General features: G+C 61.0%; 1 protein-coding gene across 1 annotated transcript; it reads right to left on the bottom strand.

The window, feature by feature from the left end:
* Window positions 1-1,823: 1,823 nt before the first annotated feature.
* On the bottom strand, window positions 1,824-20,347 carry LOC122390550 (2-aminoethanethiol dioxygenase-like). The gene is made up of 3 exons (XM_043383618.1): window positions 20,312-20,347; window positions 8,189-8,256; window positions 1,824-3,998 (listed from the first exon to the last, which is right to left on the bottom strand). Exons 2-3 carry the CDS (start codon window positions 8,246-8,248, stop codon window positions 3,219-3,221), a joined length of 840 nt encoding a protein of 279 aa, XP_043239553.1. The 5' UTR covers window positions 8,249-8,256; window positions 20,312-20,347; the 3' UTR covers window positions 1,824-3,218.

Genomic DNA, 20,347 nt, shown 5'->3' with positions numbered 1-20,347 from the left:
GCGATTACCTAATGACGGTGACTCGACAGTTATAGGCATACCTACCATTCGTCTTGGCTTACTTTACGATTTTGTGTCCCACTTCATCTGCGAACAGTGCCCTGTTAGCATGAGTTCTGACTACAGGATAGCCGTAGTTTCATTCGGTGTCCCCCCTCCATCCCCTTCCCATTAGACGCGTAAAAGACACACTTCCTATTCAGCCCACTCCGAGTCTCAGCTGTCGGCCAGGGATAAAGCTATGACGGGTCTGTCAGACCGCTGATGCCGCTACCCACCGACCTCCCGGGCTAAAACCCTAATATATGTCCAAATTTCACTTCCCGACCCGGCGGCCGGCGGCGCTGCGGCTGCCAAAGAACACGTTGCATCATCTGCCGGTGGTGGCCGGGCACGGTCAAGGTCGCATGCCACGCCGCTGCCCTGTTTAGTGTTTATGCTAACTCCTCGCAAAGCTTCCCCGGCGGCCCGCGGTCGGTGGGATCGCAAAAAACGACTCACGGTGCCCCCCCCCTCCCCTCCAGATGGTCTGAGGAGACCAGGCTGCCGGTGGTATTGCTCGAGAGTGCCCACTGCCCATAGTCTAGACACGTCCCTGTTATAATGTATGTCCTCTGGAGGTAAACTGGCCGTGGCGCCTGATTTCATTGTCGGCTGATAACGAAGGGAGTTGTGAGGGAGTAAGTAGTCAAGTACGCCCTCTCGCAAAGTCTCATCAGTGTCATTAGCGCCTAGCGGAGATCCGCTTAGCGAGTCCGTGGAGTGCCGTGAACCTCCGACGGCGGCGAGGCGTCGGTCAGGGTACGGAACCACCCTGCCACCTGGCGGCGGACGAACCAAGCAGAGATTCACCGTCTGGCCGCGCGGTGTAAACTCCAGCCACTCGAACAAAGTCCAAATCGTGCATCATCCCAGCTTGCAGCGTCGGATGACTTGGATGTTTCACGGCGTCTTGGGCCATTTCAAGGTCGGAACTCCTCCGCAGCGTGGAGGGCCGAGCCCGCCGCGGTTCAGGGGTCTCACCTGAACCGGAGCTCCGGACCGGGAGGGAGGGCGAGCGGGCCGAACGCAGCCCTCTGGACCGCCTCAGCGGGGAGCTCGCAAACCGGGGCTGGCCATCCATTACCAGAGGTTAACGGCCACAACAGCATGACCGCTTTCGGGAATTCGCTATACAACTATACCCAAAAGGCCACAAATTCAAAAGGTTCAATTCCAACAGAAATGCCAAGAATGTCACTAATGCTTTTGTGAAAAGCTGGCGATATCGTTGCAACACAATTACAGGCACAAATCAATGCTGTTTTTCAACAGTTACTTCTGATTAACCCAAAATCACATTGAGTGTAGCTACAATAGTCGCCAGGCATGCATGTCATCTGGTTAAATTTCCGTTTGTGGTCGGTACAATTCGGACTCATGTTCAAAAAAAGCCTCAGCGATGGCCGGGAGAGTCCCGTTGCCCCGGCGGCTCGCCTCCGTCCGGTGCAGTGTTCGGCACCCGACCCGACCGACAGGCCCCATATCCATCGGGCGGCCCTTATCGCCGTCTGTCGGGGAGGAGGCCGACCCCCCGCTGTCCGTCGGGTCGGCCGCAGAGACACCGCGGCCACCAGCGACACACGGCTCGCACCGCTCGTCAACAATGCCGCCTTCCCAAACCGGCGCGACGCCCGTCCAGTTCCCCAAGGTCACCGGTGTGCATTACATCACCCTGCCAAACTCCCACGGGCCCAGCTTTTCCCTTCTGTCGGCCAGCAGAACGGGGGCTCCGCGCCTCCGATAGACATACAGTCGCCGCAGACACACAGACAACCGTGGGCCAATGTCATGTGTAACTGTATTTCATACAAAGCGGCCAAGCATAGGAAGATGCACTTGCTGCACCAGGTCGGTCCGGGGCGCGCCGGCCGCCCGCCCGCTCCCCAGGTCTGCGCGCGGGTCAGTGCGCAGGCCGCTATAGGAGACCGCGCCGCCCGGCGCACCAGGGCGTCCACTACCAGCCGGCTCAGGAGAGGCCGGGCCGCGACACGTGGACGTGTGCAATTTGGTGTTCTTGTACGTGTGTTCTGTGTTCGTGTGCGTGAATGTTGTGTGTCAGTGTCTCGTTTGGTGGGCACTGATTACGGAACAGGTCTAAAACTGTGGGCATAAAAAGTGCATGTTCAAGCATGCACAAATTGTGGTGGTGTGGTGTTGTATGCGCTGTACAGGTGTCATGTGTCGCTGTGTACGACTGTATTTGTGTTTGCGACGTGATTCTGTCTGTGGGTGTAGGTGTGGGTGTGGGTGTAGGTGTGGGTGTGGGTGTGGGTGTGGGTGTGGGTGTGGGTATGTGTGAGTGAGTGAGTGTAGCTGTGTGAGTGCGAGCGGCTCGGGTGACTAGACGAACAACTGGGGGTGTTGAGCCGTGCCACTCGCTGGCGGCCAGCGGCGGCCCCCTGCCGTCCGCCGCCACTCCCTGCGTCCACTGTCGGCTGCGCCCGCCCGACCGGCCGGCGCCCCCCCCCCCCTCAGTCACTCCGCACTCCCCGACACACGCGCGCACTCGCACTGCTCTCCGGGTGAGCTCTCTGTGAGTTCGCCGGAGACAGAGCTCCCTGCGGTCCGCGCGGCCCACCGGCGCCGTTCCCGCGGCCGCAGCAACCCTCCACCGAGAGCGCGGCCGTCCGCGCCGCCGGCAGAGAGTGAGCTAACATTAGAACTCACCACCCTAAGGCGTCACTAAAAGACAACATTCGGATTAATTCATATCACGCCATGACATAAGAAAACCTCATCATGGCTGAGTGGGGGACCGCGGCGTGGTCCCGGTCCCCGCCGTCCGCCCCCGCGGCTCACTCTCACTCTCACTCTCACTCTCACTCCGCACGCACTCACTATCACTCGTTCGCACGCGTTCACTCTCTGGCAGCGCCCGGCTGGAACCGGCCCGGCGGATCACTGGGCGCCGCCGGCGCCGCCGCTCGGTCCCTCCCTCAAGTCGCTGCTGCGCGGCAGTGGCAGGTTCACGCACCAGGCCCGCTGGCCGCCCGCTACACTGGAAGCCCGGAGGCGGGCCGTCGGTCGCGTGGCCGCCGTTCCCTCGCCGTCACACTGTGCGCCACCCGCTGTTAGCACCACCATACACCACTGAGGCCGCTGGCCGCGGCCGCCGCCGTCACCGGGCCGTCCCGCGCGGCGGCGGTCCCGGCGCAGCGTCCGCCGGCGGCCGGCTCTCAGCCGATATCGTCCACACGCGGTCCGCGGTACTTGGCCGAGTCAGAGGGGAACGGGTTGTCGCGCACGCGGATTAGCCAGCCCTCGGAGCTGAGCTCGCCGTTGGTCAGCTGGTGCAGTCGCACCGGGTCCAGCTCGCGGAACGTGTGGTAAATGTGCTCGTGCTCGTCATAGGGCGGCGCCAGGATGTCCAGGAAGGCCACGGGCCCGTCCACGGCGCAGATCTGGTGGATGTTGCCCTGCTCTGGCGTGAGCAGCGCCGGCCCGTCGGCCGGGCCCATGAAGCGCGGCAGCTCCTTGGCCGTGTGGTAGATGGTGCCCAGCCGCGTCTGGCGCACGTCCCACTGGGCGGTGGCCGCCGCCGAGTCGCCGCCGTTGAGGATGCCGCTCTGGGGCGCGCGGCGCGGCGTGAACGACTGCATCTGCAGCTGGCCGTGCAGCACCTTCAGCACGCCGTGCATGTTCGGGTGGTCGTGCATCGGCAGCGTGAAGCCGTTCTTCAGGATGAAGATGCCGATGCTGATGTACTCGTTCTCACACAGGCGCACGTACGTCATCGGCATGATGTTGCGGTCCTGCGTGAAGGGCCGCCGGTCGCGCACCCAGTTGGGGTCGAAGGCCACGTCCTGCGGTGTCAGCTGGTGCACCAGCTGGGTGAGCTGCGACAGTCCCTCGCGGAAGGCGGCCGTGCCCTGCGGCGTGGATCGGAACACGTCCACCGCCATCCGCACCACCCGCTGGATCAGGAACTGGCCCGGGGCGGCCATCGCGAGACTCCCCTGCCGGCACACGGGTCACCGGGGGTCAGCACACAGCAGCACTACACGGGTCGGCGGGGGTCAGTATATAGAGCAGCGCGACACGGGTCACCGGGGGTCAGTATAGAGCAGCGCGACAGGGGTCACCGGGATCAGAGCACAGCAGCACTACACGGGTCACCGGGGGTCAGTATAGAACAGCGCGACAGGGGTCACCGGGGGTCAGTATATAGAGCAGCGCGACAGGGGTCACCGGGGGTCAGGGACGAGCAGAGCAGAGCGTCAGGAGCACGACAATCAGCCGGCGTAAGGCGCAGAGCGGCTGGGGGACAGCAACGAGCCAGCGTCAGAGGCGGCGACAGGCTTACCAAGGCCACCGCGAGAACACCAAACAGGACTTCTGTCAGATAGATCACAGAGCTGCACCATCGACAGACATACAGACCGCTGCAGCATCGACAAACCGCGATATATAACGGCGACACGGGGCCTCACAGCGCCCGACACAGACCACCGGACAAAAGAACTACCAGGGCTCACAACTGGACACAAACTGGCAGACAGAACCAGACTACCGGATCTCAAGACGGACAAGCAGACAGAAACGGAAAAACAACACACGCACCACTAGAACCAAAAGAACCAGAATATCGAACCTCAAAACACTGGGAATAGCCGGGCCTCCCGCACCGTCCGGCTACCACAGACCACTAGACACAGGCCGGCAGACCCCCGTACCTCCCAGACACAACAGTCGCAGCTCACTGACAGACCGGCAGACTCACACCGCCGCGCCGAGGGCCGCGCGCCGTCTGCCGTCCGGCCGAGTTTTCCTTGGCACAAAGACCACCGGCAATGCATCCCGGCGTCCCGGGTGACCGCCGTACCGCGGCGCCCCTGCCCCGTGCCCGGCCACACCTCGGGCGGTGACAATACGCCGTGTCGGGCCGCCGCCGCCGCCGCCGCCGGCTCTGTTTTCGGTGTGACTGATTTCCGGCAGCGGTAAATGTGGCCATGCGGCCGACAACAGACGTCATAAGCCGGCTATCGGCCCAGGACCTGTCGTCGGATGATGCAACGGCCGTTTGTACAAGGTCAGCGGCCGCGCTAACCTGTCGCCCTGCCGACATGCTTCATCGCGGGCGGCAGCAATGAAATGCGGACAGGAGCCGCACAGACGGGGAGTCCGCGCAGGTCAGTCGCCGCGGACCGGAGCAGCGGCGACAGCTCGCGGCCGCGGCCCGCTGACAGAACAGCCCCGCCCAGGGGCGGCCGGGACGCGCGCCGACGAGCAGTCGGCGCTCGAATCCACGCAGGGCCGGATGTGATCTATTCGGTACGGCACAGCGGCGACCAAATATAAGCCGCGCCCATTATAGACAGAGCCGGCGGGGGACGGCCGGCGGGCGGGGCGCGAGAATTCCGTCCGCCGGAATCCGCCCTCGAGTCGGCGCGGCGGAGTCGGCGGCGTGACGGCGGTTTCTGGAATCGGCTGCGCTGCAGGCCGCCGGCGCCGACCGGCCGACCGGCGGCGGACCGATCCACCCAGAGGGCCCGCGGCCGGTGTCGCAACACAGCGGCCCCCCAGAGCGTCTGCCGGAGGCGGCAGCGGCCACCAGAGCCGCACGCCCAAACACTCGCCCGAGCCGGCACCACGCGACACGAACAGGGAAATAGGGCAGCGTGTGTGAATATTAATAGCCGCACTGATGACAGATTCGCGTCCGTCTCTAATGCGCCCCGGCCGGTCAGCTGGGCCGCTACTATCAGTGTCGGCCGTGCGGGCACTGTCGTACAGCTCAGAGACAAGCCGCGGGGTGAATTCGTTAGTGCAGCGGCTATTGGCAGCCGGCCGGTCCCGGCAGTCGGGCCACCATTGGCTGTGAGCTGTGACCGATCTGCCGTCACGGAGGACGGGGACCCGAGGGAGAGTTGGGTTAGAATGGGTCAGAACAGGAAGTAGCTGGGAAGTGCCAGGACCTATGTTGTAACTTGACAACACGTCTATAAAGAACAATTGACAAGCCAAGAAAACTAAATTCATGTATTATCAACACAGAAACGCAACATTCGCAGCGACCTACCAGTTACCGATAATCCTTTGTCAGCGAGGTTATTTCATCGCTTACGACGACCGGTGGCGATACCAGACTTGAACACAGCAGGTAACGATGCCAAACAAGCAGCACCATAAAACGAGATAGCGCTGCCGATGACGATCCCTACAGGAGATCTGCGCTCCCCGTCGCCGTTACATCGCAAGGCGGAAGGCCTGCAGTGCTGAACTGCTGACGTAACAGCGAGTCGGGGCATTACGGATGACGCACAGCCAGAACAAGCAAACACGGCCGACGCACCGGTGGACCAGTGTGGGGCGGCCACTGAGGGGCGCGGGACGTCACAGCGCCGCGGCCGGCCGGGCACACGGTACCCGTGCAGTGACCGGCCACCACAGGTCCACTCAGCCGGGCGGCCGCTGAGGGGCGCGGGCCGTCACAGCGCCGCGGCCGGCCACCACAGGTCCACTCAGCCGGGCGGCCACTGGCGCGGGACTGTACATACAGCGCCGCGGCCGGCCGGCACACGGTACCGTGACCGGTCACCACAGGTCCACTCAGCCGGGCGGCCGCTGACCGCCGCCGTCTATCACCGCTTCAGCCCTATCGCTCCGAACGTCGATAGCGCACGAGTGCTCAGCGCCCGACGGTCCGGCGACATGGGCAATCAACCGTCCGGGCCGAGTCGGGACGCCTCCATACTACAGCGGGTCTCGCCTCCATACCACAGCGGGCCCCACCTTCCCACCCACGGCACACCCCACATGGACCGCACCGGACGGCGATGACGCTGAGGTTTCGGCCGTCTGGACTGGAGCAGTCTCTGGCGCCCCGCCCATATGGACCAGTAATGCAGTTCACGCCGGCGCGGCGGCGCGCAGTCCCAACAAATCCCACCGGCCACCGGCCCGCCAGGCCGCAGCATCATTGCTTACTCAAGCCACTTCAGCCGGGCCGGGCGCACTAGGCAAAGTGCTACGTAAACGATTGGGTTTCGGACTGTCATGACCGCTCCTGCGCCGACGGGTGGCAGGCTCGGAGCTACGCAACGGAACCGGGCACAGACATACAGTACAAACACACAGTACAGTACAGGCTCGGAGCTACGCAATGGAACCGGGCACAGACACAGACATACAGAAACGCACAAACACAGACGCGAGACACGGCGTCCGATATAACATGAACTATATCCAGACCCGGAACAGTCCAGACCAGAACAGTGTTCTAAAATTGGTATTTGTATTTGTACATAATTGTATTTATTTACACACGGGCTCCATAATATTGCTTTTCAGGCTGTAATTGAGAGCGTACGAAGTATTGATGTAAATTGATGGGCCGTGTTGTGTGCGTGTCTCACGAGAGCCAGCTCTCTGTCGCTAAGCCGATGCTGTCTGCCAGCATAAACTAATTGCTATTGAGGGTGGATGAATATGACACAACACTTCAGCAGCATTTAGACATCTAGCAATCCACAATACATCAAGCAAAATACCAGAATAGGAGAGGAGAAAAGGTACGACACAGTCACAGCGATTCACAAAGCCGTCACCACAGCCGGTACTGCCCTCAGTCTATGCTGACCGACACGAGTGTCCTGTTCCTCACCGCCTCGTTCCGTCCGGTGACAGCGATTTGGCGTGTCCGCCGCCCTTCACCTTCACCGGCCGGAGGACGGCACCAGCGCTCCGGTACGAAAGTTAGCTGGCATTCATCTGCAGTTGTCATGGGATATGGGCAGTGTCCATGACTCCATTGCACCTCCGAACGTAATGAAACCCATGCACACAACGCACCTGGACCATCTAAGGTCACCGCAATCAATACCGTTCAGAAGCTCGTCCTGACAACGCACACCGTCACACGACCAATAACCGCGCGAAGTCACATCAGTGAGAGCGAAATAAAGTCAAAATCCCACTCCAGCACCCACGTACAACACGCACACATCACAGTGCACGCATAGCACGCGTCCACACCCTCATCCCGCACGTGCACACGCCACACACCAACCAATGCACGCCACACATGCCCGCACGGCCCACACCCACCAGCACAACACACGCACGAACGCAGACACGCACCCGCCCCACGGCCCACGCACCCACGGACACACGCCGGCACGCCCCCATTCACAGCGGTTGAACGTACCGGTGGCGCCGGGCTGGCAACGACGTCTGAGTCGCCGCCCCTCGCGCTGGCTGTCGACATGCAGCCACCTGCGGCAGGGGAGGGCTGGGTCACACAGACGGCCGCAGGACGCCTGGGTCACACAGGGACAGATTGGGTCACACAGGACCTGACTCATCCGAGGGCGACAGTCGGCAGTCACAAGGACCGGCGGGTCAGAGCTGAGCGGCTGACAGAGCCGCGGCACGACGGCTCGATCTCCGCCAGGTGAGTACGGAGTAGTGAGTAGATCATCAACCATCCTCCACCGTCCCCTCCAGGGCGGGACACGGTGGGACAGCCGCAGAACACCGGCTGACAGGGCGGGACAGCCGCAGAACACCGGCTGACAGGGCGGGACACGGTGGGACAGCCGCAGAACACCGGCTGACAGGGCGGGACACGGTGGGACAGCCGCAGAACACCGTCCCCTACAGGGCGGGACACGGTGGGACAGCCGCAGAACACCGGCTGACAGGGCGGGACACGGTGGGACAGCCGGAGAGACAGGGCGGGACACGGTGGGACAGCCGGAGAGACAGGGCGGGACACGGTAAGACAGCCGCAGAACACCGGCTGACAGGGCGGGACACGGTGGGACAGCCGGAGAACACCGGCTGACAGGGCGGGACACGGTGGGACAGCCGCAGAACACCGGCTGACAGGGCGGGACACGGTGGGACAGCCGCACAACACCGGCTGACAGGGCGGGACACGGTGGGACAGCCGCAGAACACCGTCCCCTACAGGGCGGGACACGGTGGGACAGCCGGAGAGACAGGACGGGACACGGTGGGACAGCCGGAGAGACAGGGCGGGACACGGTGGGACAGCCGCAGAACACCGGCTGACAGGGCGGGACACGGTGGGACAGCCGCAGAACACCGGCTGACAGGGCGGGACACGGTGGGACAGCCGCAGAACATCGGCGGACAGGGCGGGACACGGTGGGACAGCCGCAGAACACCGGCTGACAGGGCGGGACACGGTGGGACAGCCGCAGAACACCGGCTGACAGGGCGGGACACGGTGGGACAGCCGCAGAACACCGGCTGACAGGGCGGGACAGCCGCAGAACACCGGCTGACAGGGCGGGACACGGTGGGACAGCCGCAGAACACCGTCCCCTACAGGGCGGGACACGGTGGGACAGCCGGAGAGACAGGGCGGGGCACGGTGGGACAGCCGCAGAACACCGGCTGACAGGGCGGGACAGCCGCAGAACACCGGCTGACAGGGCGGGACACGGTGGGACAGCCGCAGAACACCGGCTGACACGGTGGGACAGCCGCAGAACACCGGCTGACAGGGCGGGACACGGTGGGACAGCCGGAGAGACAGGGCGGGACACGGTGGGACAACCGCAGAACACCGGCTGAAAGGGCAGGACTCGGTGGGACAGCCGCAGAACACCGGCTGACAGGGCGGGACACGGTGGGACAGCCGCAGAACACCGTCCCCTACAGGGCGGGACACGGTGGGACAGCCGGAGAGACAGGGCGGGGCACGGTGGGACAGCCGCAGAACACCGGCTGACAGGGCGGGACAGCCGCAGAACACCGGCTGACAGGGCGGGACACGGTGGGACAGCCGCAGAACACCGGCTGACAGGGCGGGACACGGTGGGACAGCCGGAGAGACAGGGCGGGACACGGTGGGACAGCCGCAGAACACCGGCTGACAGGGCGGGACACGGTGGGACAGCCGCAGAACACCGTCCCCTACAGGGCGGGACACGGTGGGACAGCCGGAGAGACAGGGCGGGGCACGGTGGGACAGCCGCAGAACACCGGCTGACAGGGCGGGACACGGTGGGACAGCCGCAGAACACCGGCTGACAGGGCGGCACACGGTGGGACAGCCGCAGAACACCGGCTGACAGGGCGGGACACGGTGGGACAGCCGCAGAACACCGTCCCCTACAGGGCGGGACACGGTGGGACAGCCGGAGAGACAGGGCGGGACACGGTGGGACAGCCGGAGAGACAGGGCGGGACACGGTGGGACAGCCGCAGAACACCGGCTGACAGGGCGGGACACGGTGGGACAGCCGCAGAACACCGTCCCCTACAGGGCGGGACACGGTGGGACAGCCGGAGAGACAGGGCGGGGCACGGTGGGACAGCCGCAGAACACCGGCTGACAGGGCGGGACACGGTGGGACAGCCGCAGAACACCGGCTGACAGGGCGGGACACGGTGGGACAGCCGCAGAACACCGGCGGACAGGGCGGGACACGGTGGGACAGCCGCAGAACACCGGCTGACAGGGCGGGACACGGTGGGACAGCCGCAGAACACCGGCTGACAGGGCGGGACACGGTGGGACAGCCGCAGAACACCGGCTGACAGGGCGGGACACGGTGGGACAGCCGCAGAACACCGGCTGACAGGGCGGGACAGCCGCAGAACACCGGCTGACAGGGCGGGACACGGTGGGACAGCCGGAGAACACCGGCTGACAGGGCGGGACACGGTGGGACAGCCGCAGAACACCGGCTGACAGGGCGGGACACGGTGGGACAGCCGCAGAACACCGGCTGACAGGGCGGGACACGGTGGGACAGCCGCAGAACACCGGCTGACAGGGCGGGACACGGTGGGACAGCCGGAGAACACCGGCTGACAGGGCGGGACACGGTGGGACAGCCGCAGAACACCGGCTGACAGGGCGGGACACGGTGGGACAGCCGCAGAACAGCGGCTGACAGGGCGGGACACGGTGGGACAGCCGCAGAACACCGGCTGACAGGGCGGGACACGGTGGGACAGCCGCAGAACACCGGCGGACAGGGCGGGACACGGTGGGACAGCCGCAGAACACCGGCTGACAGGGCGGGACACGGTGGGACAGCCGCAGAACACCGGCTGACAGGGCGGGACACGGTGGGACAGCCGCAGAACACCGGCTGACAGGGCGGGACACGGTGGGACAGCCGCAGAACAGCGGCTGACAGGGCGGGACACGGTGGGACAGCCGCAGAACACCGGCTGACAGGGCGGGACACGGTGGGACAGCCGCAGAACACCGGCTGACAGGGCGGGACAGCCGCAGAGCACCGGCTGACAGGGCGGGACAGCCGCAGAGCACCGGCTGACAGGGCGGGACACGGTGGGACAGCCGCAGAACACCGGCTGACAGGGCGGGACACGGTGGGACAGCCGCAGAACACCGGCTGACTTAGCGAAAAGTATCGCGATGAAAAAGTCAGTCCTCTGTTGGAAGCACGACTGAACAATGAATGAATGACCGAAGTTAATGAATGAATCATTTAAAGCGCATTGAACAAACAAAATTAAAGTGAAAGTAAACCAGGGCCAGTGAGCTGCCACTGAGCTTCAAAGGTATAATTATAGCCATGGACAGTGAAACACAAACAACTGGGTACTATTAAAGACGAGCTGTGCAGCACTGATTTAGTAAATCAGCCACGGACCGAATCTGAATGGCTAGACAGTGGCGATACGCTGACCACAGAGCGAGGAATTCCCAAGGCGCTGAGATTCTGCACATATACAGGAGGTATACACCTTCGTTCATGACTTAAGTTTCGATTTTTCGTGGGTAGGGCATGCAGCAATCATAAGTAACTGTTCACATAAATGAAAAGTGAGCACCTTCGTAAAGCATGTGAAACATAAAAATTCCTAACGATCAAGGCGTTTAAAAGCACTGACTATGTATTCCAATGTTCAAAGTTAGGGCTGCATGGCGTGCGTGCAGATTGCAGGAAAGGTTCATTCATTCTGAATATCATGTGCGAATCTTGGGTTGCCCTATTAACATGTCTTTGTCGCCACTCAGCGTTAAGCAGCTCGGAAGAGCCGTTTCATGTCAGCGCCAGCTATGAATTTACATACTCGTACATGCACATTGCATGCGTTACGTTCCGTCGCCCTCACACGGTTGGACGGCGCAGACAGTAAATTCAGTCCCCAAATCCACTAAAACACCGTCCGTTCACCCCAGGGCGTCGGTCGCAGTTACTGTGCAGCCCAGACCACCGAGTTCGAGGGTCGCGTCTACATTCCCACCGGGTTTAACACAGCGGGCGCGGCGCTCAGACCCAGATGTTTAGAAGTGAGTCCCGTTTACAAACCATTGGCACGTTACACGGGTTTCATCAGCCGGGGCATGTATTTTTGTTTTATTTGATTATCGGTCGGCTGCCATGTGATCCAGGTCGGCGTGACGTGCCGTTCTCTCGGGGCGGCCACTGACGTGGGAGCGGACGGAGAGCGGCCAGGGAACACCCGGGCAGCGCCCGCACACCTCAGCACAGTGACCGCGCCAGGGAGAGAGGAAGGAGATGGAGAGAAGGTACCTAAAAGACCTCATGATTCAGACTTCTTCCTCTGGGGGAACTCCCGGGAATCCAGGATCCCGCGGCATTCCCACGGACACCAGAGAAGCCGCAGAACGACCCTCATCCCACCGCGAGCGGCATTCGCAATAGACATTTCGCGAAATCGGCGTCACCACGACCATAAGGTGGTGAAACTCGCTGCAATCAGCTGTTCTGAGCGGAGCACTCACAGCCAGAGAAGGCGTGTTGCAACGCAGACCAAGCGTAAAAAGGATTGTCCCAGGTAGTTCAGCAGCCTCTCGTGTTAACATCTACCGTTGTGGAGGGAGTCATAACAGATTTACCTACCCTCACTATCACGCATCGAAGAGTCAAGAACTAAAATAACTTACTGGTATATAAATGGTGTAATCTATTTATTACTTAGATATACTGCAACTTGCCACCTCAACGATTCCATTGATCAACGCTTCTGCCAGGTTAGGAAATACTCCACATTAACATTCATGCAGGCACACATCACACTCTACATTTATCCTTATTTGATTTTTTAACCGCTGCTCCATTTATAGAATAAAGGATGATGAAACATGCAGAAATTATCCTGTTTGTGCCGGCCCAGTCATGAAATTCCTCAATATGACGAAGGATACAACCGTAAGAGTCTGGTCAATAGTGTATGTCCTTGTGGTCTTTCGTCAAACGGCCTTGTGGGACAGCATGTGTCCTTTCCGAGCCTTGGTTTGTCTGCTTCGCATGGAGAGCCGAACTCAGTCACGACCCCACTCAGTAAGGCCATCAACAAAGAAAACCAAAATAAGGTTCTAGGGGTTTTAATGAATAATACTTATTAAGTAGGCACTTTACTGCACATTCATCAATAGAATCCTGAGATCAATATTTACTTTCGACGAGTCCTTGGCATTACTAGATGGGCTGCCCTCACCCTCCGGTCCTATGGTTTTACGGCACCCTTCACCCCGCGGAAATAGCACTACGGAGGTGCCCGAGGGGTCAGAGGTGGCTCGTTGTATCCTCGTCCCATGGCCGGCCACTCGAGTCCCCACCAGCACGGCTCGTCCCGTGGGTACCCATGGGTACGCCCGCCGTTGGGCGGCGCGGCCGGCGGCAGCCGTCCCCTGCAATCGATAAGTGGCACCGAGAGCCGCGGCTGCAGGCTGGCTGCGTCAGCGTCTCCAGTCGGGTCACATGACCCGGCCGGTGACGCCGCGACTTCTCGACCGACGACGCCGGCGGAGACGGGCCGGGCCCAGAGTCGGCAGGGACGGGCCGGGCCCAGAGTCGGCAGAGACGGCCCGGGCCCAGAGTCGGCAGAGACGGGCCGGGACCAGAGTTGACAGTGACGGGCTGGGACCAAAGTCGGCAGAGACGGTCCGGGCCCTGAGTCGGCAGAGACGGCCCGGGCCCAGAGTCGGCAGAGACGGCCCGGGCCCAGAGTCGGCAGAGACGGGACGGGACCAGAGTCGGCAGGGACGGGACGCCCCCGGGACAGGGTCGACAGAGACGGGACGCCCCCGGGACAGTGTCGACAGAGACGGGCCCGAGGCAGAGTCCCGCCCGGCTCCCTGGGCCAGTATTGATAGAGACGGGACGGGCCCAGAGTCGGCAGAGACGGCCCGGGCCCAGAGTCGGCAGAGACGGGCTCGAGGCAGAGTCCCGCCCGGCCCCCTGGACCAGTATTGACAGAGACGGTCCGGGCCCAGTACAGGCGGAGACGGGGACCGGGGCCAGGGTCGACAGAGACGGCACGCCCCCGGGGCTTTCAGCCGACGGATCGGCTCATAACTACCCAGGCAGATGGCGACTGCCGACATTTTTATATTCCACTTTCCTATCAACGATGCCCTGCTTGGGCTACATGGGTTTTTGCTCCGGATTGCATCAGGTCGACCTCGCTTTTTTCTGCGTTTGCTGAACTGTGACAGGTGTTTGCCAATCTAGCGTCAAATATACCCTCTCAAGACGGATGTTTACCAGTTCATTGATTTCCCATTGGGTGGAGCCCGTGACGCGTTGGTAATGCTCCTCCATTAGAGGTAGCGTTACCACTGGGTCCCATTCATACGACGTGGTTTCATTAATCGCATGTGCTTATAAACGGCGTGCTGGAGCGCCAACTGTTTGTTAGGCGACAAGCAGAAAATGACCAACCATGGTGAGGATTACAGCGGTGAAAATTACGACTATACCACACGTACTTATGGACGGCGGACTCCAGCCGACCGCTGTCCGTTCCCGACGCACGGCGGAGGTCTGCCCGACCTCGCCAGGAATCCAGTGAAGACCTCGGCTGCTCCGAGCGGTGGCTGCGCCGCCCGGGCCGAGCCGAGCCCGTCGGTGAGCGTACACACGACCCGGCCTTCCGGGTACCGTTACCGCCGCCGGGCCGCCGCTCACCCCGGAACAACACGCCGGAGGGGGGGGGGGAGGGGGGCAGACCCCGGCCCGGCCGCCAATAAAGCAGGGCGCGCTGCGCCGCGGCCGGCCAGCCACGGCCTGCGCCCGCCGACACCGCCTGTGTCAACACACCGGACTGTGCAGCGTAGAGCCCGCCCGGGGGCCATGGGCTGAGGGCTGAGGGCTGCGGAGCCCGCCAGGGGCCATGGGCTGAGGCCTGAGGGCTTAAGAGCCCACCTGGGGGCCAGGGACTGAGGGCTGAGGGCTGCAGCGGCCAGCAGCTCTCGGTCCCTCGAGATAGCCAGCCAGGGACCTGCCGTTACCACAGGGGAGGCTGCGGCGGCCGGGCAGCTCAGACTCCACAGAGACTCACAGGGAGCCCACCACAGGCGGCTCGGGTCCTGAACACACAGGGGTGCACTATTGGGCAGCTCAGGAGAGAACATGGTCCGTCACCGGGCAGCTCAGTCCCCGGAGGGACGGGACGGCCAGCTCGCCGCCGCTGCGGCCGCCGCGCCGGTGACACGTGCCACCGAGCCTCAGCACCCGGCTGACGAAAGGCGAGACCTAACGGTTCGCGGCGACATACCGCACGTCAGCTGCCCACCCATTAGCTGACATGTAACACTCGATTCACCGGGGACTGAACGAGCGACTGGACGGCGGCTGGGCCGCAGCATATCAAATAATTCAGATGGCTATCTGTTGGTAAAGAGTCGCTCCCACTAAGCTATAACGGCAGCATGGTTTCGTGCTAACTTTAGATACGTCCAGAAGCCTTTTTAGTGTCGAGATAAGCCCAGACATCCGTGTGCCGCAATAACGACTCCATATTTAACAGGCATATCTTGGCGATTCCACGAACTGATGTCTAAATATAAACGGCGAGACGGTTATCTTTCAGGCTGACGAGGTCTCCATTGAGCCAGAGAAGGTTAATGCAATGAGCGGAAGAAGCGGGAGGTGGTAGACTGTAGATCGGTGGACGGCAGTCGAGCCAAATTACCGTGGCCGATGGAGAAACAGCAGTACCCGGTTCCCAGCACTGCCTCGCTGCCGCAGACAGTCGCGGAAATCCCGGGGAGGTAAACAGCGAGCGAAGAGATGATCCACGCTCGGACAAAGCGCGTCAGAAGCGCCACAGTCCGGTCCTGAGCCAGTCACTGAGCCACCAGGGCGGCAGACAGCGAGAGTCAGTCTCATTGTGCAACGAAGGAATGTCTACACTAGACCGTTAGTGCCCACATTGTAAGAAAATGTTAGCAAGGAGTCGACAACCACGCAACACGCACTCTATTTAACGGGCTCCGCAGCCCGTTTCCATCGTTTCCACAGCTCTCGTCAGCTGTTATCGGCGAGTCGCAGCCGAGGAAACTGTAACAGCAACGCAATACGACACCACACCAACCGGGACACAGCAGTGCTCGTCATCCATTCAGACACTGCCGATAGAGCGCCACCCATTAGAAGAAGAAAAAACAGCAGCGGGCGGCGGCATAACCGAGTACCTGCGCCATGAAGCCGGTACAGCACATTAATGGCGTGGAAATCGGTTCCCAGCAGAGTGCGTCCGGCCGAGCTTCCAGAGACTGGTGCTCCCAGCTACTCAAATAGACCGTCGCCGGACGAGAGGCAAAAACGAGCGCGGCTCGGCGGCCCGTCACAGCTGGATACGGCGAGGGGGCAGCCCCTCCGTCGGCGTGGTCGGGTGGTCCGTCGGCGCGTCATCGCCGCCGACGGACGTCATCGGCCGTCATCTGACGTCATCGCCGGCCCCGCCGGCCGAGCCGCCCCGACCGGGAGCAGCTATCCCGGCCCGCGCCCCGTGTCCGCCGTCCCGACACCCACCGCCCACCGTCTCTAGTCCACCGCGATCCGCCTGATCCACCGGCACCACCTGCCCGCTGTCCACATTCCACTGCGCTCCGGCGCCCGCCGTAATCCACCCGATAGGCGGCCGGCCGCTCACAGTTGAGCCTCTCGAGCCGGCGGCCGGCCGGCCGGCTCCGCCCGCCGCCGCTATCAGAGTGTTTGTCTGGCCAGGTCGCGGCCGTGCCTCACATTGCACGCCCCCCGGGTGGCCGGGGCGCGGCGGCGGAGGGCCGGCCGCCGCCACACTGCCGCCGCTTTCCCCGGCCGCCGGTTCAGTCAGCACACACACCGCCGTCCGAGCTGCCCTGTAAAAGCGGCGCGGCTCGGACCGAAATCCCCTCCGCGGGGATTTGGCCCGCCTCGGACTTGCTCCACCCAACACCGTCTGAACTCTAAACAAAACCAGTGGAGGTCGAACCGTCCCTGACGTTCATACGATAGTTCGACCCAGAACCGGTCCCTTAATCAGGACGTCAACCACTGGCGCTTAACGCTATCCGACACTTGGATGCGGCCGCCAGTGGCTCGATTTGAACTTCTCCATTCAATCTGCAGCTCTACCATCTGCAGTAAGGTGACTGTGCAAGACTAACTCCCCCACTAAGCCTTCTTTCCGTTGCCTGCCCACTAAATCCCCAATCACGCAGGCGGCACACAACACTGCAGTCAGTTCCTACACGAGGCCGATCTGCCGGATTTGGTTCAGGTCTCCAGCGAGAACATCGCACCGCGCCTCTGCCGCACCCAGACTTTCCTTCTCATGACCTTTTCTCACACTCACCTCTAATAGGAGGCTTGATTCCGTCCTTCGTGTTTTTTTTTATCCTACCTGTGAATAGTTTGTGACGGGACCTCGACCCTTAGTTGACAACATCGCCACGACTTATTGGCCGAAACAGTGGCAAAATGTTCTTATTCAAAGGTCCATGAAGAGCGATACCGTGCCTTCCCCTGGATGCAAACTACTTACGAATTCTCCAGAAATGATTGGATTATCTTCGGTATTCTTTCCACGTTTTAGCTGTTAGCATAGGCATGGCTAAAAATAAAATCTACACTTTTTAGCTCCAAAGTCACATCTGCCAGAAATGCCGACACAACATTTGAGCGTTGATGACGCAAGCAATCAATTAAAAATGGCTTCGTTTTGCCTTTGAAGTTCACAAACGCTCCTACCAACAATCAACATATAAAAGCGAGCGACCGACATCCGCGGGTAACAATAGCCGAGCACCGGCCGTTTCTAGAAAGCCGCGCCGCCTTATATAACTGGCGGCCGTGTCGCCACAATGTCATGTGGGGCGGGAAATATCCCGCCGTGTCGGCCGGCTCCGACCAGGACGGGACGGACAGGAGGAGAGCGGGGAGGGGAGCCGGACGTATCGGTCCGGCCCGCCACCGCGGCCAGTCACCCCTTCCCAACCACGGTCCACCAGCGCCGCGCCGCGGCTCACACCTTACTGACCAGCGCCGAGCCACACCGAACACCTTTCTGAGTGGCCGCCGAGCCACGACCCACACCTTTCTGAGCGGCCGCCGAGCCACGACCCACACCTTTCTGAGCGGCCGCCGAGCCACGGCCCACACCTTTCTGAGCGGCCTTCGAGCCACAACTCATACCTTTCTGAGCGGCCGCCGAGCTGGACAGAATGGGACTGAGAGGTCCGAGGTGGCAGGACTTTCCTCTTTCCCGCTCGACACCACACGGCACGGAGGAGCAGGAGAGGGCAGAGCTAGGCAGAGACAGATCAGGGCAGGGCAGGGCAGGACAGGACAGGACAGGACAGGACAGGACAGAGGCAGGGCAGGGCAGGGCAGGACAGGGCAGAGCTAGGCAGAGGCAGAGGCAGGGCGCGGCGAGGAACCGAGTGCCACAGGCCACATAAGAGCTGCTAGTTACCGCCCACAAAACAACTGCCTTTACAGATGCATCTGGATACCAAAGACTTCGGGAATCTAGTACAAACCGTAGAAAACTGGTACCTAATGCAATGCATGACGCATAATGTACTCGCAAATTGATGCACTAGTCCATACATCCATGCGTTTGTCTTGTGGCAGTCAATCATTGAGAGTATCGTTCGTAACCTATGAACAGCGAACTTCTCGGAACAAGCGAAAATAATGAAGTGCCCACGACACCCACGATTGCTGTAAGTCTAAGGTGGTCTGCGACATTGGAAATGTTACGCAATTCGCAGCGAATCTCCGACCGAGGCTACCAGCGAGTGCGTAGCAGTGTGCAGCTCTCATAAAATAAACAGTCGCCCAACTATGTCAAAGAAAACATCGCCACACCAACGGATAAACACGTCACAAATCGATTCATGGCAACGATAACAATGTTTATGAAAAGGTATGCAAAAATTAGGGTCAGGTTTAAGTTCCCAGCGCGCAAGCATCGTAATACACAATGTATTCAGCAGGCCGCCGAGTTTATTGGAAATCCACTTCATATCGCGGGTCCAGCGCTGAAAGTCATGCCCCGTTGTGGTTTACCTTCGCCGGCTGTTTCCTCAACCAACAAGCTTATGCAGCAAGTTTGAAAGCCCCAGTCCTAAGCCAACAGGGAAAATCCGCCAGCTTCGGCCGACGTGTCGGCGCCACTCAGCATGATGACGTCATCACCTTCACGTGACATCACACCTCATCCAGCCAATGGCACGCGAGGCAACAAAAGCGAAGTCATTACAAACTCCGTCAATGGCAAATTCAAAAGAACGAGCTCGGTCGCCGACTTCACCCTCTGAATGCTTGCTTTGGTGTGAACACATTTAGCGCTTTGATTGCCTCCAATAGCGTCATACGCTTCCCTCAATATATTTGCAAATGTATTAAAAGGCAGATAACTTTTGATATGGCTAAATGTAAGAGGTCTGAATCAGAAATAAGCCTTGAGGCCTCTGTACCGGTTATTTTCGGCCATAAACCTAGCGAAGTAATGCAACAGGGCGCTTAGAATACACCTCCAAAGGCATGCTCTCTCTGGCCGGCGTCTGATCCGCACATCACGCAAGGACTTGTTTAGAAGCAGGTAAAGCGGCGGCCGGACGCGAGCGAAAACTGGAACGGCCGAGCACTGCTTATGGCCACCTTGGAGGCAGGTAACGAATGGCACAGAGGATAGCCAGCGGGTGACAAGAAAAAGAATGGCGATCGTGGCCTCCACATGTCGAAAACGACTCAACTCGTCATTTGACACCACTCTCCGGACTAAGTTTGCAACACTCTTTAACGTCAACCAGTCAATGCTGCTCTGCCTCCCCCTCGAACTGAGCGTATAACGCTAACTCATGGCGGTGGGTGGACCTCTCGAGCAGATGTCCGGGGTAAAAAGGAACAGTCGGTCTCCTCGGTGAGTCCCTATGGGCTGAATTTTACCATCGTGGTATCATACCATACCGATGGTAGTGCATAAGTATTTGTATTCTTGGGGTCCCTACAAAACTGCTGACCAGACGAGTGGCTGGCTCTGACTGCGTGGCTGCCCACGGGACGTTGCAGCTCACCTGGTGGGCTCGGCGGTAGTGGCTGGCTCTGACCGA

This window comes from Amphibalanus amphitrite, unplaced genomic scaffold (assembly GCF_019059575.1).
Source record: "Amphibalanus amphitrite isolate SeventyFive unplaced genomic scaffold, NRLGWU_Aamphi_draft 000400F_arrow, whole genome shotgun sequence".
In the NCBI taxonomy this organism is placed as follows: domain Eukaryota; kingdom Metazoa; phylum Arthropoda; class Thecostraca; order Balanomorpha; family Balanidae; genus Amphibalanus; species Amphibalanus amphitrite.
The sequence above is the reverse complement of the archived record's forward strand: the minus strand, read 5'-3'. Positions and strand labels throughout refer to the sequence as shown.